The sequence below is a fragment of the Patagioenas fasciata genome, chromosome 4 (assembly GCF_037038585.1).
Source record: "Patagioenas fasciata isolate bPatFas1 chromosome 4, bPatFas1.hap1, whole genome shotgun sequence".
NCBI classification, from domain to species: Eukaryota; Metazoa; Chordata; class Aves; order Columbiformes; family Columbidae; genus Patagioenas; species Patagioenas fasciata.
Window position 1 is genome coordinate 72,190,122 of NC_092523.1, and position 16,598 is coordinate 72,206,719.

Below are 16,598 nucleotides of genomic sequence, written 5' to 3' on the forward strand. Positions count from 1 at the left end.
CTTCTTTTCCTTTCTCTCTGACTGGTCAATTCAGAAAAGGAAGTCCAGTTCGAGTGTTCAGATGATGGTGAGGATCTTTATCGACAGATTGTTTTTCCTCCTGTGAAACATTCACACTTAGAAACCAAACAGTTGCATTTAGTTTTGTTAACATACTGTGAGAGGCTACAAGACTTTAAAGCACAGCCTTGTGAATTTTAAGCCTGCAGTTGCTATATGCCATCCACACTGAATTGTTCTACAGTTCTTTCAAGAAAGTTTTTTATTTTTTTAACCTGGGGACAATCAAACAACAAAAAAGTAGATGTAACATTGGCCAATGCAGCTGTTCTTAGTAAATAAAAGCAGTAACAAAATAGTAATCTTATAACAGCCTTCTATTAATTTTTAAACCTCCTTATATCAAAAGCTAATAGTATTAATATCATAAAATGTAACACAAATCACATTGCTCTGCACGGTAAAGTAGTATCGCTTTAATTCAGCCACTATAGACCAAGATGCCACGACAAATGCTCGGGAGTACAAAAGAAAACAATTGCACAGCCTTTCCATCCTACAGTTTCCCAGCTAACTTCCTTCACAGCTCAGGGCTTTGTCACAAGATGTCTCAGCTGAAAGTCAGTAACTTTCTTCTTCTTCAACCTGTTCTACAGTCTTGCCTTCATTTGGCCTCTGTCATCCCACACAGCAACTTACTCAATTCCTGTGTTATTATGGTTTTGAATCTGACTTTTGAGATGTTGGTGATGATCAGCTGTGATGTCCCAACCAGCTCCTGTTGCTGCTGCCAGGGGAGCGAAGGCAAATATCCCTTTCCCGCACCTTTTCCTGGGAAGTACAACTCTCCTTGAAAAGCAAAAATTGCTGGCCGGGTCTGGGCAAACTTGTAGCTATGCTGGTAAATAGTCTGTTCTTTGGGAAAACATGGATTTTCAGTGACAGAGGATCAGTGCTAACAGTGTCCAAATGAGGGTAACCAGAAAGGTACAGTGAGGGTATCTCTCGTATGCCAAAAGTGAAGTGTGCTTTAGCCTTCTGTGAAAGATTTAAGGCCCAAGATGCAGGTTTTGTTTCTTAAAAGATTTTTATAATATGTTAAAAAAAGACCAATAATGATTCTACAATCATGCCCAGTTTTAAGTGTTTGTGTCTGTCTGTCCTGCACTACGATCTGATCTAAAAGAGTGGCTTTTGACGAGCAATGCAGAAGTATAACAGTTTTCTTTCTTTGTAACAAATAGGAGGTCACCACTTAAACATAATTCAATCTTAGAACAACTGTTTCATATGAAATTATATTACTCCTTTTGGAATCATTCCCCTTTGCTGTTAGAAATATGTGCGAAAGATACAATGTGTGTTCATATAATAAAAAAAACAATAAGAGAGAGAAAGTGTACAGGCTTCTTGCTGATTCCCGTCTTAAGTTTCAAAGGGTTTTACCAAGTTCTGCTTACATAGAAGAAATAATTGTAGAAGAAATAATTGTATTCTGAATATCATTATCTCTATCTGCTTTTACTAATGAATGTTGTATTCACAATATCTTACTAAGAAGTTTTGAATATATTTCCTGCAGTTTTCAGCAGTAGCTGTAATGGATATTGTTTATTTTTATAGGACTTTCACCAAGGGAGTATGGACCCAAGCCTGCTCTCCTTACTCAGGCAAAATTGGAATTGAAATTTGATTAACCTGTTTTCATTATGTATTCAACAACAAGCATTCATTTGGCGTATCACTTTTTTTTTTTTGTATTAAGCTACTACTGAATAGGACTGTATGAAATCTGGTGAAATCTTCATTTCTTTCCTCATGTTTTTGCTTTATGTGTATCTGCCTTTTGTTAGGGCCTTTTTATTTGTAGTCTTGTGATGACTACGCTGTCATAAAAATACGAACTTTTAGTTACACAACTTGATATGTGATTTTTCTCATATTTTGAGAGGTTTGGTATGCCATCAAGCAATGTTGTGTGTGTTCTCACTATTCCACAATTCTCCTATAGAACTTCCATTTATTGAACTGGTTGGGGTATTCTTAACAGTTTTTTCCAAGTAAGTAGTTCAGGTTTTGCCCAGCGCACAGTCCCATAAATGTCTAAGCAAGTTAGTTGATATACAAAATACTTGCTAAAACTTATGTCTTCCCCATAAATGACATTATACACTAGGGTATTTATTTCCTCCCTGTCATGAGTTCAGACACCCTTGCAACATACGGCTGTAATATTGTTAATAGATAAATGCAACTTATTTGGCAATAACTAGGCCAAGCTGGAGCATAAACTAAACACTTGGAACTCAATAATGACTCGTATTTTCTCTTAGTGACAATTTCTCCAGAAACACTATTGTTAAAATAATGTTTCTCATCCTCCTGCTGTAGAGCACTGTGAACCTTGATTTTAAATCAAAGAAAATTATTCTCTATGGGAGAATAGGTTCTATCACAAATAGCACTAAATAACATTTAGTGTAATGCTCCCCGATATTAACTACGAAGAAGTTTTGTATTCTTCAAAGTAAATTAAATGCTGGTTAAGATAAGGAAATTTGCAGTCTGTAATTAATTGATGCAAATCCTGTTGACATGTCCATAATCCTGACATCCTAAGTAAGACTTAGTTCAGCTGCAGGCTTAATTCCTGTAATCAACAAGTCAGCTGCCACACCTGTACCAAAGTAGAAATAATCATCAAAAACTGCTGAGGACATGAAGTTCAGTGAATTTCCCCAGTGGTGCTGATTTCTGAATGCTCGAATTTCACAAAGCCTTGGCACAGACAAAATCTAAATGTTAGCCTGCGTGGCTGAGAAGCTGAACACTTCATTTGAGCCTACAGAGCCATGGCAAAGTGGCAATCGCAAGGCAGATGTTTCATGCACATCTCAGTTTGGTCCACTGTTTTAGGACTTCCTCTTTCTTTATGCCTTTTCATATATGTTACTTAGCGTGGCATCATTTTTGAATGGTTTGTAAAGACTTTTCTTTTAGAAGAAAAAATAGCAAATTTTGACTCCAAAATTTCTAGAGTTTGTTCCTTTAAATTGAGAAATCAGTTACATTTTTTACCAAAATCCGTTCAGGAAACAATTCTGGACTTTTTTCCCTTTGTTTTGCACATTTATTAAGTACTGTGGCTAGGAGGTTCAATAGAACTTTTTTTTTGGATCAAAGTTCTTCCAGACAATATGTATCTATACACCCACTTCTGCATGCTGCTTTGGATTGCTCTTGTTAAAATTAGACATGAGTGAAATATACATACTTTTTTTTTCCTAATTATTATTAAAGAAAAAATGACATTTCAAACTAGTTTTACTATTCTTTAATCTTGCTGCTTAGTGCATGTAAAAAAGTGGCTCAGTACATTATTTTTAGTATTTCTGTGCTTTTCATACCATGGTATTTATGAAAGCTGAATCTTAAAAATGGATTTAAAGAATCAGATGCCTTTAAACTTATCGCTGAACAGTTTATTTGAATTAAAAGTTTGTATAAATAAAGGCCAATAGCCTTGTAAACATGGAGTACTGCGCTCAGCTTAAGAATTAACATGAGGACCTACATGTAAAATTCAGCAAATATGTACTGATTGTGGAGTGAGACAACAGATACTATACATAGTGTGAAACCTTACACTTTCAGGTTATAGTACCCAAACTGAAAGGCTGATACACAGTTACTGTAGGAAATCACAGCTGCCAATTGTTTTTGTCTAAAATAACTCTAAAAAAGCTAAAGGGACACTAGTCTCTTTCGACCATCAGTTGTATTTATTCAGATCTGGAATCAGTTATATTTATTAAAATCTGTTTCCAGAAGCCAGTAGAACAAATCTATAGGTTTCTGGAGAGCTATGAATAATCAAACATTATTTGTGATAGTGATAAGTAATTAGAAATAAAGAAAAACTGAGTCCAATTATTTAATACTGTTGCATGACAAGACATCACAAAGGCTATTTAGGACTTTCTTCAAACCCATATTAATTCTATATTCTTATATGTGCTTAGCTGCTACTTGAAGGCTCTCTGTTCTTTTAAGTGTCACAGCTGAAGTCATCTATACCTTATATAGACCATAGTACAGTGCATCTGAAAACCCATAGCTAGCATGTTTGGAGGAGTTGCAGCTAGTCATCAGATCTATTGTTAGCGTTTTTTCAAGTTCATAAGTTCATCTTTCTGTGATTCTTTATTTCCATATCTATATCTATATATAGATATCTATATCTGTATATAGATGTTCTATACAGAGAGATATAGATACGGTGCCTACTGCGAATTCTAAGGCCTGTCTGTTTCTATTTTCTGCATACCTACAGATAAACAACAAAACGAACGTGGTAACCAGCCCCAAGGAAAATATTCCTACCCCGGCGCTGGTATACCTGGAATCTTCCTTCTCATGCTATCTTGACACTGTCTTCTGTTTGTTCTTCCCTCTTTTTTTGCTTTTTCATGCATTTACTCTGTTTGCTTTCTAAAAACAGGCTTTGGAAAAAGTTTTTGTTTGAATTATGCTTATTTTTGTGTGTGTGAGGAAGTCCATTAGAGCGTGTTTATTAACAGAAAATGTTACATGGAAGCTGGATGCGGTAGAGTCATAGCATTTTTAACTGTAGTTGAAGTTTTTGCATGCTGTGCCAGAAAGTGAGTAGAATGCGCTTTGTGTTGCTCTTAGCTCTTTGCCTGATGATTGTCTCCATCTTTTCAGTGCTAACCTTTTGTGGGGGAAAAAACAGTAATTAAAAAAACACCAAATCAACCAACCAAACAAAACACCCCAAAACCTCTGTTATTTTCTCTGCTTTTGTCTTAGTATAAGTACTGATATCAAGGAGAGCTAACAGGATTATTGCTAGGCAACCATAAAATAGACCTTATTCAGATTTTCATTCCATGTTTCCTAAAACTCAACAGGACTTTGCAAGACTTCACTGGGATCAAGAGGCATCTAGTGCTAAACACTTTTGCTTGTTCTCTCACATGTAAATCTGCCAGAGACATTACTCATTAATAAACTCCACTAGGAACATATTACTAATGAGAGTGCTGTTCACGAATGTTTCTAGTGCAGTCTTGCTTTTATTAGTAGCTCCTGTTTCTTAGGGGCTTACACAGGGCTTACAAATATAAATGCCAGTGCCTAAGTAGCTAACTTTGTCACATATTATTTCCTGTGTGTCCGCATGTATAGCTTTGAAAACGTTGATAATACATACGTATTGGGAGAGGTTTTTCTCTTGAATTGTTTTGTGCAACTGGCACTGAAGCATACATTCCTAAGTAATTTCTAAGGACCTGCTAACAGGTTTCCTGCATGAATATATGGCAGTCTGTTCCCAGACACAGCCATGCACAATAGTCCATGCTGAAAGTGCACTAGCTAACTGCCATTTCAAAGATTATTTGGTCTGTTCTTAAGGGAAAGGAATTTGGGGAAATTACACTTTAAAATGACGCGAAGATCTGCCTCTCTTACTTTCTGCTGCTCTGCCAAAGCAGCAATTGGTAGTAATATATGTCTTCCAAAACGTGCTAGCGTTTAGAGATAGTTAACTCATCCTTAATCCTTATCAATTCTGTATTTTTATTTGATCACTTAGCACTAATACAAGCAAACACGCTTAGGGAAGAGAGGTCATTTCTGGCCTTCTTGTCTGGCCCAGCTCAGACAGGAAAACAAGCAAAGCTTTTAGTATCACTTTGTGCAAAAGAGCCTCTGCAGGTCTCCAGAGCTTCAAAGCCCTCTATACATTGGTCATGAATAAGGTCTCTGCATGCTGCTGCATTAGGTGAGATGGTCTTTTTTGCTGGCTTGCTGCTGAGGAAATCTGTGTTCGAGACATCCAGTTTCACCCTCTGGCAACAGTTAACATTTTGGCTCTTGTCAGTGTTCAGCATTTGTGCGCTGGCTCTTCTTGCACTCCCTCACACAAATGAGAATGTATTTACCAATGGGAACTCTTTCTCTCTTTATTTTGTTCTTGCTCAGGAGCCCCAAACTACAGTAATCCACAATCCTGATGGAAATAAGGTATTCAGAAAGAATCAACTCCATCTTGCTTTTCCACACCACACATTCCATCCACTATTCCACAGCAAAACAGGGCCATTCCAGGAATTTATCAAGGAAAATCTCATTCCTGCATTTGTTACCCCTGATGTCTGTTGAGCCTGTTTTCATGTGTGTTCACCTGCTACATGCGTCCCGCTGGTTGCTCTTGGGGGACTCGGTGGCGATGGCAGAGCTGAGTCCCCTGCGCAGCCAGACTTGGGGAACCTGGTGTTTCATTTTAGCCAAAAGTGCTGCAGCCTAAATAAAACCAAAGAACGCTGTTCTCAGAGCGTGGTGAGATTGTACTGAGAAGTTTTACGTGCAGTCGTCACCTTAGATACAGATGTCATTTCAATTTATCCCATCTGCTGTTTCTCAGCATGCTTATACACCATGTTGTGACGTGTCTTTTGCACAGGACTTTGGTTTTCTTCCATAACGTCACTTAGTTTGAAAAAAAGTATCATTTTAAATGACAAAGAGGTCTTTTGATTTTCATGTTTTCTTCATGCTTTCTTCTTTTTCTCGTGGATTGTGATGTTTGCATTTGGCAGCTGATTCCTAAAATGTGTTTTGTTTTGTTTTTTTCATGCATGGACTTGAAAAGGGCCGGGAAATGTCATCATTTACATATAACAAATGTTCCTAGGTTTCCTGGAAATAATTTACTCTCCAACAAAAAATTCACTGTTTAAAGTATTGATCTAAAGATTTGACATTTCATTTCTCTAGTCTTAACTACTTGTGGTTATTTCAAATGAGAAGGATTGAATCTGAGTGAAAACATAACGCATGCAGACATTTCTTAAGCATGAAAGTGCTGATGGCGTGGGTTGTGCCTGTGTATTCCATTCCTTCATGCACCTTGCATCTGTTGAACATAGAGCTTTAATTTTCATGTTACTACTTTCGCAGCTCCCCAAGTTTTAACTCATAGGCAACAAAGAGCCTGTGTTTGAACACTAGTCTAATCTTTATCGCTGAAGTCCACTAAAGCCCAGAAACCCCAGATCAAATATTGGCGTGACTACATCTACTTGACTTTATTATGTAATCATCACAATTAAGATATTTAATGTCCCAAAAGGTCACGGCAGACAAGCAAACCACTTAATGCAGAGAGTTACTCCTAAATTTTTCTGAAAGACTGATCGTTGTAGTATGGCAACTGGAGTGGATGCTTCAATATTACAGGCTACATCTGCTGTGTGAGCTTGTGCATGGTGTTTACAACCTGTATTTGTGTGTGGGGGGGGTGTTTACTTATAAGTACTGTATCTAATATTTTAAGTGATGGAGCATGATACATCTGTGTAGAGTGAAATGTCTAACACCAGCCAGTTCAGGAAAAGCATGGTGACTTGTTCAGTTTTGTTCGTGTGTGAATTAATTCATGTAGTTTTATTTATGGATGGACATTCATTTTGTTTTGGGTTTTTGGTTTTTTGTGTTGTTTTTTTTTTTAAGGTCTGAGTAATGCATTAACCTTTATGAACATTCCTTCAGCCTTGTGAGGACACAGTAAATAAAGGGCACCGTCAAGTTTACTTTTATTATTTAATTGTGAAATCCTTTTAAGAGTTAAATACAATACCACTCTTCTATCTCTCAGATAAAAAATAAACCCATTAATCCTTTTTGCTATTGAGCTGTAAATTATATATATATATATATATATATATAGTTTCTACTTTTCAAGAAAGTGTACAGATTAAAGAAAATCAAGTTTAAAAACTTTCCAGCTTTCTAAAAATGTGTGTCTGTTAGATTTGACAGTGCCCTGTTGAATTTGCCTGTAATATTTCATGTTTCTGGTAATTCCTGAGAGACTGAGATCCAGTATCCTTGCCTTTTTAACAGTGTGGTGGCTTAAGTGCAAACTGTCTGATACATGAGTCATTCCTCTACATGACTGGTTGTTTGAGGAACACTACTGCAAAGATACCTTAGTTTGTCAAAGTCATTATCATCTATTTATCAATTCCCCGTGTCCTTCAAAAATGTTTTGATCACAAAAACAGTATAAAAATGATGGAATCTGATCCAATATTCCTAAAATCACTGGGAGACACTGTTTTAATATACATTGCATAAACCATATGAGCAGAAAAACAGTTGTAAATTGCAGAATGGAGAAGTCTGCATACTTAAAAGTTAGAATGGAATGACTTATTTTGCACAGTCAGTTTAATCACTGAGCTTAAAATGGCAAGCTCTCCTACTTGGCTGAGGTAATTCATATAACATTTCATATGGACTTTGTACAGTTGGATGTTAAAGAAAAAAAATTCCTTTACATTCCTGTGAAGTAAAAGCATTAGACAGCAGGAAATGTATTTCTGTTCCTTTGTGTAGAGAATTACAAGGTTTGACATCAGTCGCAGGTGGAAATGTCTTAATCATTGTGTGGCCATTTGTTTGTGAATTACATCCCACCCTGCTTCAAGGCTTTGCATGATATCTGTAACTAACTGTAATTCACAAAGGCACGCAAATAAGGCTTGGCTTTTTTTATACATTCTACTTATATTTATTTGTCAACAGGAATCAACAGAGAGTTCCAATACAACCATTGAAGATGAGGACGTGAAAGGTATGATTTTAAGCTTGAAACATTTGGAGAAACAGTAACTTGAGTTGCGGGAATTTATCTCAGTAGGTCATTAAACACAGAAAGCTCTAATGAATCTGAAGAGAGAAGGTGTTTTTCCTTGTTTAAAAGAAATTACTTTTATGCTCTTCTGTGTTACTTCTGATATATTTCAGACTTACCTTTGAGTTTTCATTTCCCAAAACACCATTCGCCATGATGTTTTGAAATGAAGAATATAAAGTTGCTGCTTATTAACTAAGATACGAGTTCCAGTAATAATAGTAGTAGATTAAAAAATGTGTGAGTCAGTGCTTTGTAACTCTTAATTTGTTTATGTACTTCTAGCATGCATTTGTGTTTTGGGTTTGTTCTGGTTTTTTTTTATGTCATCACCATTTCAATTTTTATTCTGTTCAGATGCCAGTGTTTTTTCATGTTTTTCTTTTGTTCTGTCCATACAGTTCCTTTAATCTTCTTTTATTCTTTAAAAAGCTAAAATCAATTATTTTTTTTCATAAAATTAGTTCTGTAACCTCACAGATATTGATTTTGCTTCCGTTTTTTCCCCTCTAATTTTTACACTGCGATGTTACTCATACTTACTTTAATAACATTTTGTTTTAAAACAAAGAGTTGTTTTGTGGGTTTTTTTTTTTAAAGGGCAATAGGTTTGTGTACCTCTGGTTCACAGAAAACATTGGTTTTCAGCCGCAAAGAACAAGGTTATGCACACAGGTGAAATGCAAACCGGAGGTGATAGGAAGGAAAATGTGGAGAATGGGAAAGAAAAGAGAATTCTCAGTGAAACATTGCAATATGGGGTTTGCTTTATGTTGGAAGTAGTACAATGTGTAAGTCACTATTAAAAGTGTTAGCAAAGTTGTACCCTAAAATAGAGACTTGACTCTGCTGAACGGCTTCATTGGTGTCTGAAGAGCGTGGGAGTGTTTTAAAATTCAGAAGAGATTTAAAGACAAGGTAGTTTGAATTGTATCAAAAATATCTAACGCTTAGTGTCTGACAGGTAGGATAGGTGCTAGGCGTGTTTGATTAAAATATCAGTATAGCCAGGGTGATGATAGTGTAAGTACGCTAGTGTAGTCTCCTGATAGCAGCTGTCCATGGACCACAGTGTTGAAAACGCAGATTTTTAAGTACACTGCATGTGAGATTCATTGGGCATCACATCACAGCAGCTGAGCTGAGGCTGGCACGGGACAACAGAGCAAGCCTGGTGCAGAGCCCAGCAACTCATTGCTGCTGCTGTTGATGCTCATGGCGTGGCACTTGGAAAGGCTCACACCCGCAGTCTGCTGCACTGCAGTGATTTCCTCTACTTTCACAGAGTTGCTATTCCTTTGGTGGAGATAAGGTTTTCTATCCGCTGCTGGTAACGATGCAGCTGTAAATTGTGACTTACATTACTGTATGAGTGGTAATTAGCTTTAATTAGGTCACCAATGTTGATGATTTGTTCTCAAAGTTTCAGTGAACCATTTCACCTCCACTTGAGCAAAGTCTTGGGCACATTAACAGCCAGTACCCACTCACTTCAAATAACAGCCTAGTAATAGCAGATTCAGTTAATGTGAAATAATGGCTTGGAGAACAATTACAGGTATCTGCAGCTGATGCAAAGAAAAATACAGTGTAATTTACCTCTATTCATAACACTTTGTGTTTCTTCCTTCAAACCATTATAAGTAGTTTAGTGACTTACCTCAGTAAATGAATAATTTAATTATAGGGCCTCTGCATGATGGTATAACATGATGTTACAACCATAGGATTTTTGTCTATAAAATTTTGTCTGAAGCTTATTGCACAGAATTGTATCTCAGGAATACAATTATAAGGAAAAATGTTTTGTCTAGTACTTCTATAGGATTCTGTAGCATGGCAGTTAAGATCAGGTTGGATGGCCACGATATACTTTATTCCCAAACCAGAAGAGGATCTTGCAGTAGTCACAGGTCTGAGAGATGAGATGCTGGTTGTGTCCTTCTCTTTGCTATAGCTTAGGGACAGATGTAAAATGTTTAGCAGATGAAATTTTCTGTTATTTTTAGGTTCCTGACCCACTGCTACCTTATAGTGATACAAAGGTCATAAAGCAGATAAGCCAGTAAGATGAGCTGAGGCTGTACTCCAGAGTGATGTGTTGTGTATTTTCTGGAAACTGCAGAAGGAGGAGCTGAAAGAAGTTGCTGTGCTTGCCGAAGAGGAGGCAGAGTAGTGCGGTGTTGGTCTTCACCTGCTTTGGTGGGAAGGTGGGATGTTTTCTCCCCACCGAGAACGATAGTTTGAACTGCTGACATCTGCGATGATCCTGATAACCTCATACATTGATGCAGCTGTTTCAACATCTGGTTCCCTGGCCTAACACATAGCGGTACCACTGCCCTGTTCACCAGACGCCAGGTGCACATTTTGTTCCAGTGTATGGGGATTTCATTTTCTGTTTCATTAGAAAAACAATATAATCTCCCTGTCATTAATTGCTTTCGAGCTTGCTTGTTTTTCACTGTTTAGTATTCCTGTCACACTTCCAATCTTTGCACCGGAGGCTGCTTTTCTGGTTCTTTTGTTATAAATTAAAGCTAACAGTACCCTTAGGGTCTTATTTCTAGAATGATTCAGGGAATAGGCAGCCCTGCAACCCTGACAGCTGTTATACGTTCAAGCATAATGCTTTAGCAGGACACTTAGGAAAGATATTTTCCCCCTTACATCTAGAATGAAAGTTCCCCACCTGAGATGATAAAGGGCCTTACAAGTTGATTTACCTTTCTTTGCAGTGTGGAGTACAAGAGGGGAAGAGATGCTCTCCTTCCTGTGAAGGAGAAGGGAGACAGGGATACCACTCTGTAACTGGATAGCAGTATTAGTGTATGTTTTATCGTATGGCCCATACTTCACAGAGAATGACTCTTCCTCACAAGGTGTGCAGTCTATGCACTGTATTCCTCCTCCTGTTATTTTAACATTGTGCATAGAATGCACAAACAGGTACAAGGTTCCTTCCTTTGTACAGAGGACCAGCCTACATGTATTTAAAACATTCAGCTCTGCATTGAGTGGTTTTCTTAGGTTTTATTGATTATGTGAGTCTGTGTGCTATACAGTATCTCCAGCACAGTTGTTTTTGTGTGCCCTGTGGGAGTGCGTGTGTATATGTGTTTGTACAAAGTATTACAAATGTTACGATTCATTAAGAAAGGTATCAATTAAAAAAAAATGAAATCAACTATCAGCAATGTGTCTTTAGGGGCATATTGTTATACAGTATTCTCTCATATCAGCATCTCACCATATTTTTCATTTCTGGAGGCAGATACTTTAACTTGAAGACAGTAAAATCAGGTTTACTTTTCACTTGTTATGTAGTGAGAAGTCTTAGTGTCTGTAACTTTGTCTTCCTTATGTATGCATTTACATCTTTTAGGTCTGGAACATATTTCTTTTACTAGAAGCAATATCTTGCAAACTGTAGTAGCTTGAATAATTCAAGGAATAAGCTAATTCTAGAATTTGACTCTGAAATTACTTGAAGCTGTAGCTCAGGTTCCTTGCTGACATAAATTTCTGACATAAAGCATTTATCTGCATGGCAGTGATCCCCTCTGAACATAAGGAGAGGAGTGGACAGAAATAACATACTGAAAAATGAGCTGAAGGCAATGCCTTCTTCCACGATTGCTTGTGGGATTTCTTCCTCTAGTAATGAGACTGGAACTCTTTGGCAGCATCTCTTTGATATGAGATTGATATGAGGGGTTTTTTGGTAACACTGTAGAACACCACTGTTATTTTTGGCAACCATGCACACAGACTTTTACAAAGCTGAGTTGTTAAATTTATCATGGTCAGGAAATCTAGATTTCTCATGGTGTTCTTTTGCCCCTGGAAATGAACTAATGAAAACAGTATTAGGAATGATGGTTCCTGATGGGAAAAATTGCTGAGCTGTAGGGCACTTACAGATTAGATAGATTCTGGCTAATCTGTGCTACTTAATACATGTTTAAGGTGCATAGTTTAAAAAAATGAACCATTCAGGAGGCATGTATTATCATATATTTTGCTAATTTATTTCATTGTTTTTGTTTAAAAGTAGAAAGAAGCCAATTTAAATTAAACCATTTGGAACATACTTTCCTGAAGAGAAACCTTTAAATTTCTAAGAAACTTTTTTTAAGAGCTCTTCCAAAACCCTGTATATCTCAGTACTGGATGGAGGGATAAATCTGTGCTGGCATCTGAACAGAGTCATTTATGGCTACGACCTTTACAACTGTTCTTTGGCACCCACATTGCCTCCCAAAACTACACCATTAACATTGTTTGTGTGCTCAGAGATTTGATAAGTTCTTGTTACTTGTAATTAAATTCTCGTTATTTTTCTTTTGGCCTTCTTTTTTTTTCTTCCTTCACATCTACTTGACCCTCATACAGCTCTCACAAAGGAGGGTGACACGGAGAGGTTGTGTCCCACCCACCACTCCTCCTCTTCCATTGCTTCTTCACCTCACTGGTCGCCACCCTTGCCGTGCCCCGGCGGCCGCTCCTGCTGCCAGTGCCTGCTGAGGATTCTGATCACACTCTACCTCTTCATCTTTGTTTGTTCATATGTTGTGTTTCTTTCCATCAATTCAGCGGGCAAGTCCACGAAAAATGCAAACTCAGAGAGTCATTCGCTTGAGTCTGAGCTCTCCCACTCCACTCCTTCCTCTGTACTGTGTAAGTTGAGAGGCTCATCTGTTCAGATGATCTCTGTTGTCTCCTTCTCTTCCCTCCCCATCATCTGACAGTAGCACAAAAAATGTCAATACTGTGATCTGTCTGATCTAGGAATGACCTGTTCTTAGGGCTTATAAAAGTACCAATACATTTATTGGCCAGGTTTTATTAACTGCAAAATTATGTCATCGACTAACAGCAGTATGAATAGGTGTGTATTTCAGTAAGTTGTGCATTGCAGAGGTTAGTCTCTACAGTAGTTTTCAGCTTAAAGATAGATGTTGCGCTCACCTCTGGCTTAGATCCTGGATATAGGGTCTCCAGATCAGTTACCTGTTACGTATGTCATCAAGTTACTTTCTTTAGCATCGCCGTTGGTAAGCCAACCTCAGCGCTGCTGTAACAGCTGTTAGCTTGAGGCATTGATTCATGACAACTGGAACGTTTCACGCTCTGCTTGGGAAGAGACTTGTGATGGTTAGTGACCAGTCAACTGTAAAGGAAATCTTTAGGGTGAGGGGACTATGTTTTAGCAGTTTATATATAAGAAGAAAAGGGCATTGTATTAGCAGCTTATATATGGTAGAAACGGTCAAAGTAGATGCATTTCTTGTTTATAAATTAATTCAGAAATTCTTTGGAGTGCAGGGGCCTTGTGAGCTGAAATGGGGAATGACTTCCTAGGAAAGCAGGCTCTACTTGCCAGATTCCAATGTTGCATCCTATGTGTGTTGTGGTAATTGCACTGTACTAAGAATGAGCATTTGCACTGGTAAAGGTGAGATCTGCATGGGCCCTCAAGGGCTGTGTGCAGTTGGCCTGAGCCTTATTTTAAATTTGCGTGGAATTTTTCCTACATGCAACTAATGCAGTTGAGAGGGGAATCAGTCCTGGAGATGATGGGCTGTCTTAGCTCATGACAGGTAGTGTCAAAAGACTAGCTTTATTCTGAGGGAGGAGCGGGGTAGTTTGGCTTTGGCAGCCTGGAGTTCTGTTGACACTAAGCAAAGAACTGCTGCATGATGGAAAAGCTCCTCTTAATTCTTTAGATTACTGTTTTGACAAGTGGGGATCAGATTTTTTTTTCCAGTAGTTGTAAAAACACTTGTGAATCAGTAATTGACCATCTAATGACAGAAGAGGAAATTAATGATATGTCTGTCAAAGTGACAGTCGATGATGAAGTACAGACTTTCTTGCACAGCGGTTAGAAGAAGCTGTTCCTGTGATATAGCCATATGCTGCACTTGGGCAGGACGTGTTAGTAGCATGACTATATATCAAACTAGAACTACAAATACCAACAGTACAAACTACACAGAACCTTAAAAGTGAGAGGAAGTAATAGAAAACGCATGGACTTGTGTAATGTTCAAAGCAGTCAGTAACATATGCCGTAAGGCTTTTGTTCCATCTGCAGTATCTATACCCAGATGTACCCAACATTTTCAGATCTGAATGCTTGCTGCCTCACATGTCCTCCTTCATTGGGGAGGTAATAGTGCTAATGCCACTATTAGTGTTTAAACATAGATGTTGCCAAATTTAGGAAGAGAGGCACCTCAGATAATACCACTATTCTTGAAAAAAGTAGATTCTTTTAGTTTCCCTGAAGGAGCGTGGTATAGAAATGCAATAGTGTGTATACGCAATGACATTTTAAGACAGTAAACAATCTCTCATGTATTCTGTTCTTTCTGTGACTTCAGAAACAAGCACGCTTCTTTGCCACTTTGTTCCACAGGAAAAAGAAAAATTCTCAAAAATCCTGTAAAAAAAAGTGAAAATGTAAATCAGTTTAAGGAATGCAATAACAATCAAGCCAAACCACTGTCTGCTGTGAGGCAGGAAAAGGATTATAATGTGAATCCATTCTGGTAAAGCTGCTTGCTAGAAACATGATGGTACTAGTCGTCTGGTAATTAGCCTACCAACTGAGTTTTGGTTAAGTGATTTATGGATTAGAAATTTAGAATTTGGCAAAACACCACAAGTTAACCCAGTAGCTGAATATGCACCAGACTTGCATATATTTTTTTAATTCTGATGCTTCAAAATAATTTCATCCCAGTAACTGGAATATTGAAGTTAGTTAAATAACTGAAGTTAGTGACTAAGGGAACTGTAAAGTCCCTGTAACACCTCACCTGTTCTCAACTAAGTTTTAAAAATGTACTATTTTGGCATAATATGATTTTAGAAATGTCCATGAAATGCTGTGTTTTCTGTAGGCATCATCCATCCTGCGACCTGGGGAAATTCAGAAAGCCGAAAGCAGTTATAGTCTACTAAGAATAGGATTAATTCAAGTACAGATAAAAAGAACTTAAGTGCTGAGAGAAGACGTTAGGAACATGATTAGGGAAAAGATACTGGTGTGGCTAACAGAAGATGCATTTGGGCTAAAATCATTTGGAAGTGGAGTTTTCTTGGGATAGCTCTAACAATCTGGTTTAGAATACTGAGTATAGAGGACTCTGCAATGTTAAGATAAAGAGGCTCCTGGAGTTGTATACAGTGGGCAGACTTACACTCACTAGAAAAAAGATAACTGCTATAAACAGCTATAGCAACAAATTTACTAGCAGTGAACAATATTAAAAAATCAGTGAAAGTTAACATTGCTGAGACTTTTTTGTAAACTACATGGGAGTTACTGGGCTTGTCAGAGATAATGGTACAGGCTCAAGTGATTAGATTTTTAATTTACATCACAGGAGAATTCAAGTCTGTTGTCAAAGAGCATGTCTGAGAATTTAGAAGAAAAAATGATATAGTGAAGTCAGACTGCAAAGCTTGGGATGGGAGTGGGGGTGGGCAAAGGCACCTGCAATTCCTTTCTGTCAGAAGTGTCTCGAAAACGAGAAAGTCTCCAAAGTTTAACTGGATAATTAGCCATACCTGGCAGCTATTTCGCAACAGCACAGTGGTGAGAAAGGGGGAACCAAAATAGTCTACAATATGTAGTATGAAACTGCATTAACTCTCTGTTTGTTGGTAAGGAGCAATTATTATATGTATAAATTATAATTACAAACAAGAAAAATATTGATTTCCTAATTGGTAAACTTGATAGGTTTTAATCTGCTGTCACAGATGTGGGAAAAAGATGATGTAAATGCGGCATATTGAGAAAAGACAAGTTGAAGAAGGATTATCAGTTAAAAGCAAGCCATGGAAATTAAAACATCTCATT

General features: G+C 37.6%; 1 protein-coding gene across 34 annotated transcripts in view; it reads left to right on the forward strand.

Moving 5' to 3' along the window:
• The window catches only part of CAMK2D (calcium/calmodulin dependent protein kinase II delta), a 159,740-nt gene that overhangs the window by 125,837 nt on the left and 17,305 nt on the right, over positions 1-16,598 (forward strand). For 6 of the 34 annotated variants that reach the window (XM_071808115.1, XM_071808119.1, XM_071808118.1 and 3 more), the window contains exons 14-18: positions 35-67; positions 4,334-4,393; positions 6,007-6,048; positions 8,614-8,662; positions 13,319-13,402. In XM_071808115.1, coding sequence (XP_071664216.1) covers positions 35-67; positions 4,334-4,393; positions 6,007-6,048; positions 8,614-8,662; positions 13,319-13,402 — 268 coding nt within the window. The remainder of the gene's footprint in view (positions 1-34; positions 68-4,333; positions 4,394-6,006; positions 6,049-8,613; positions 8,663-13,318; positions 13,403-16,598) is intronic. The other 28 variants (XM_065836409.2, XM_065836406.2, XM_065836408.2 and 25 more) reach the window with 13 other exon arrangements.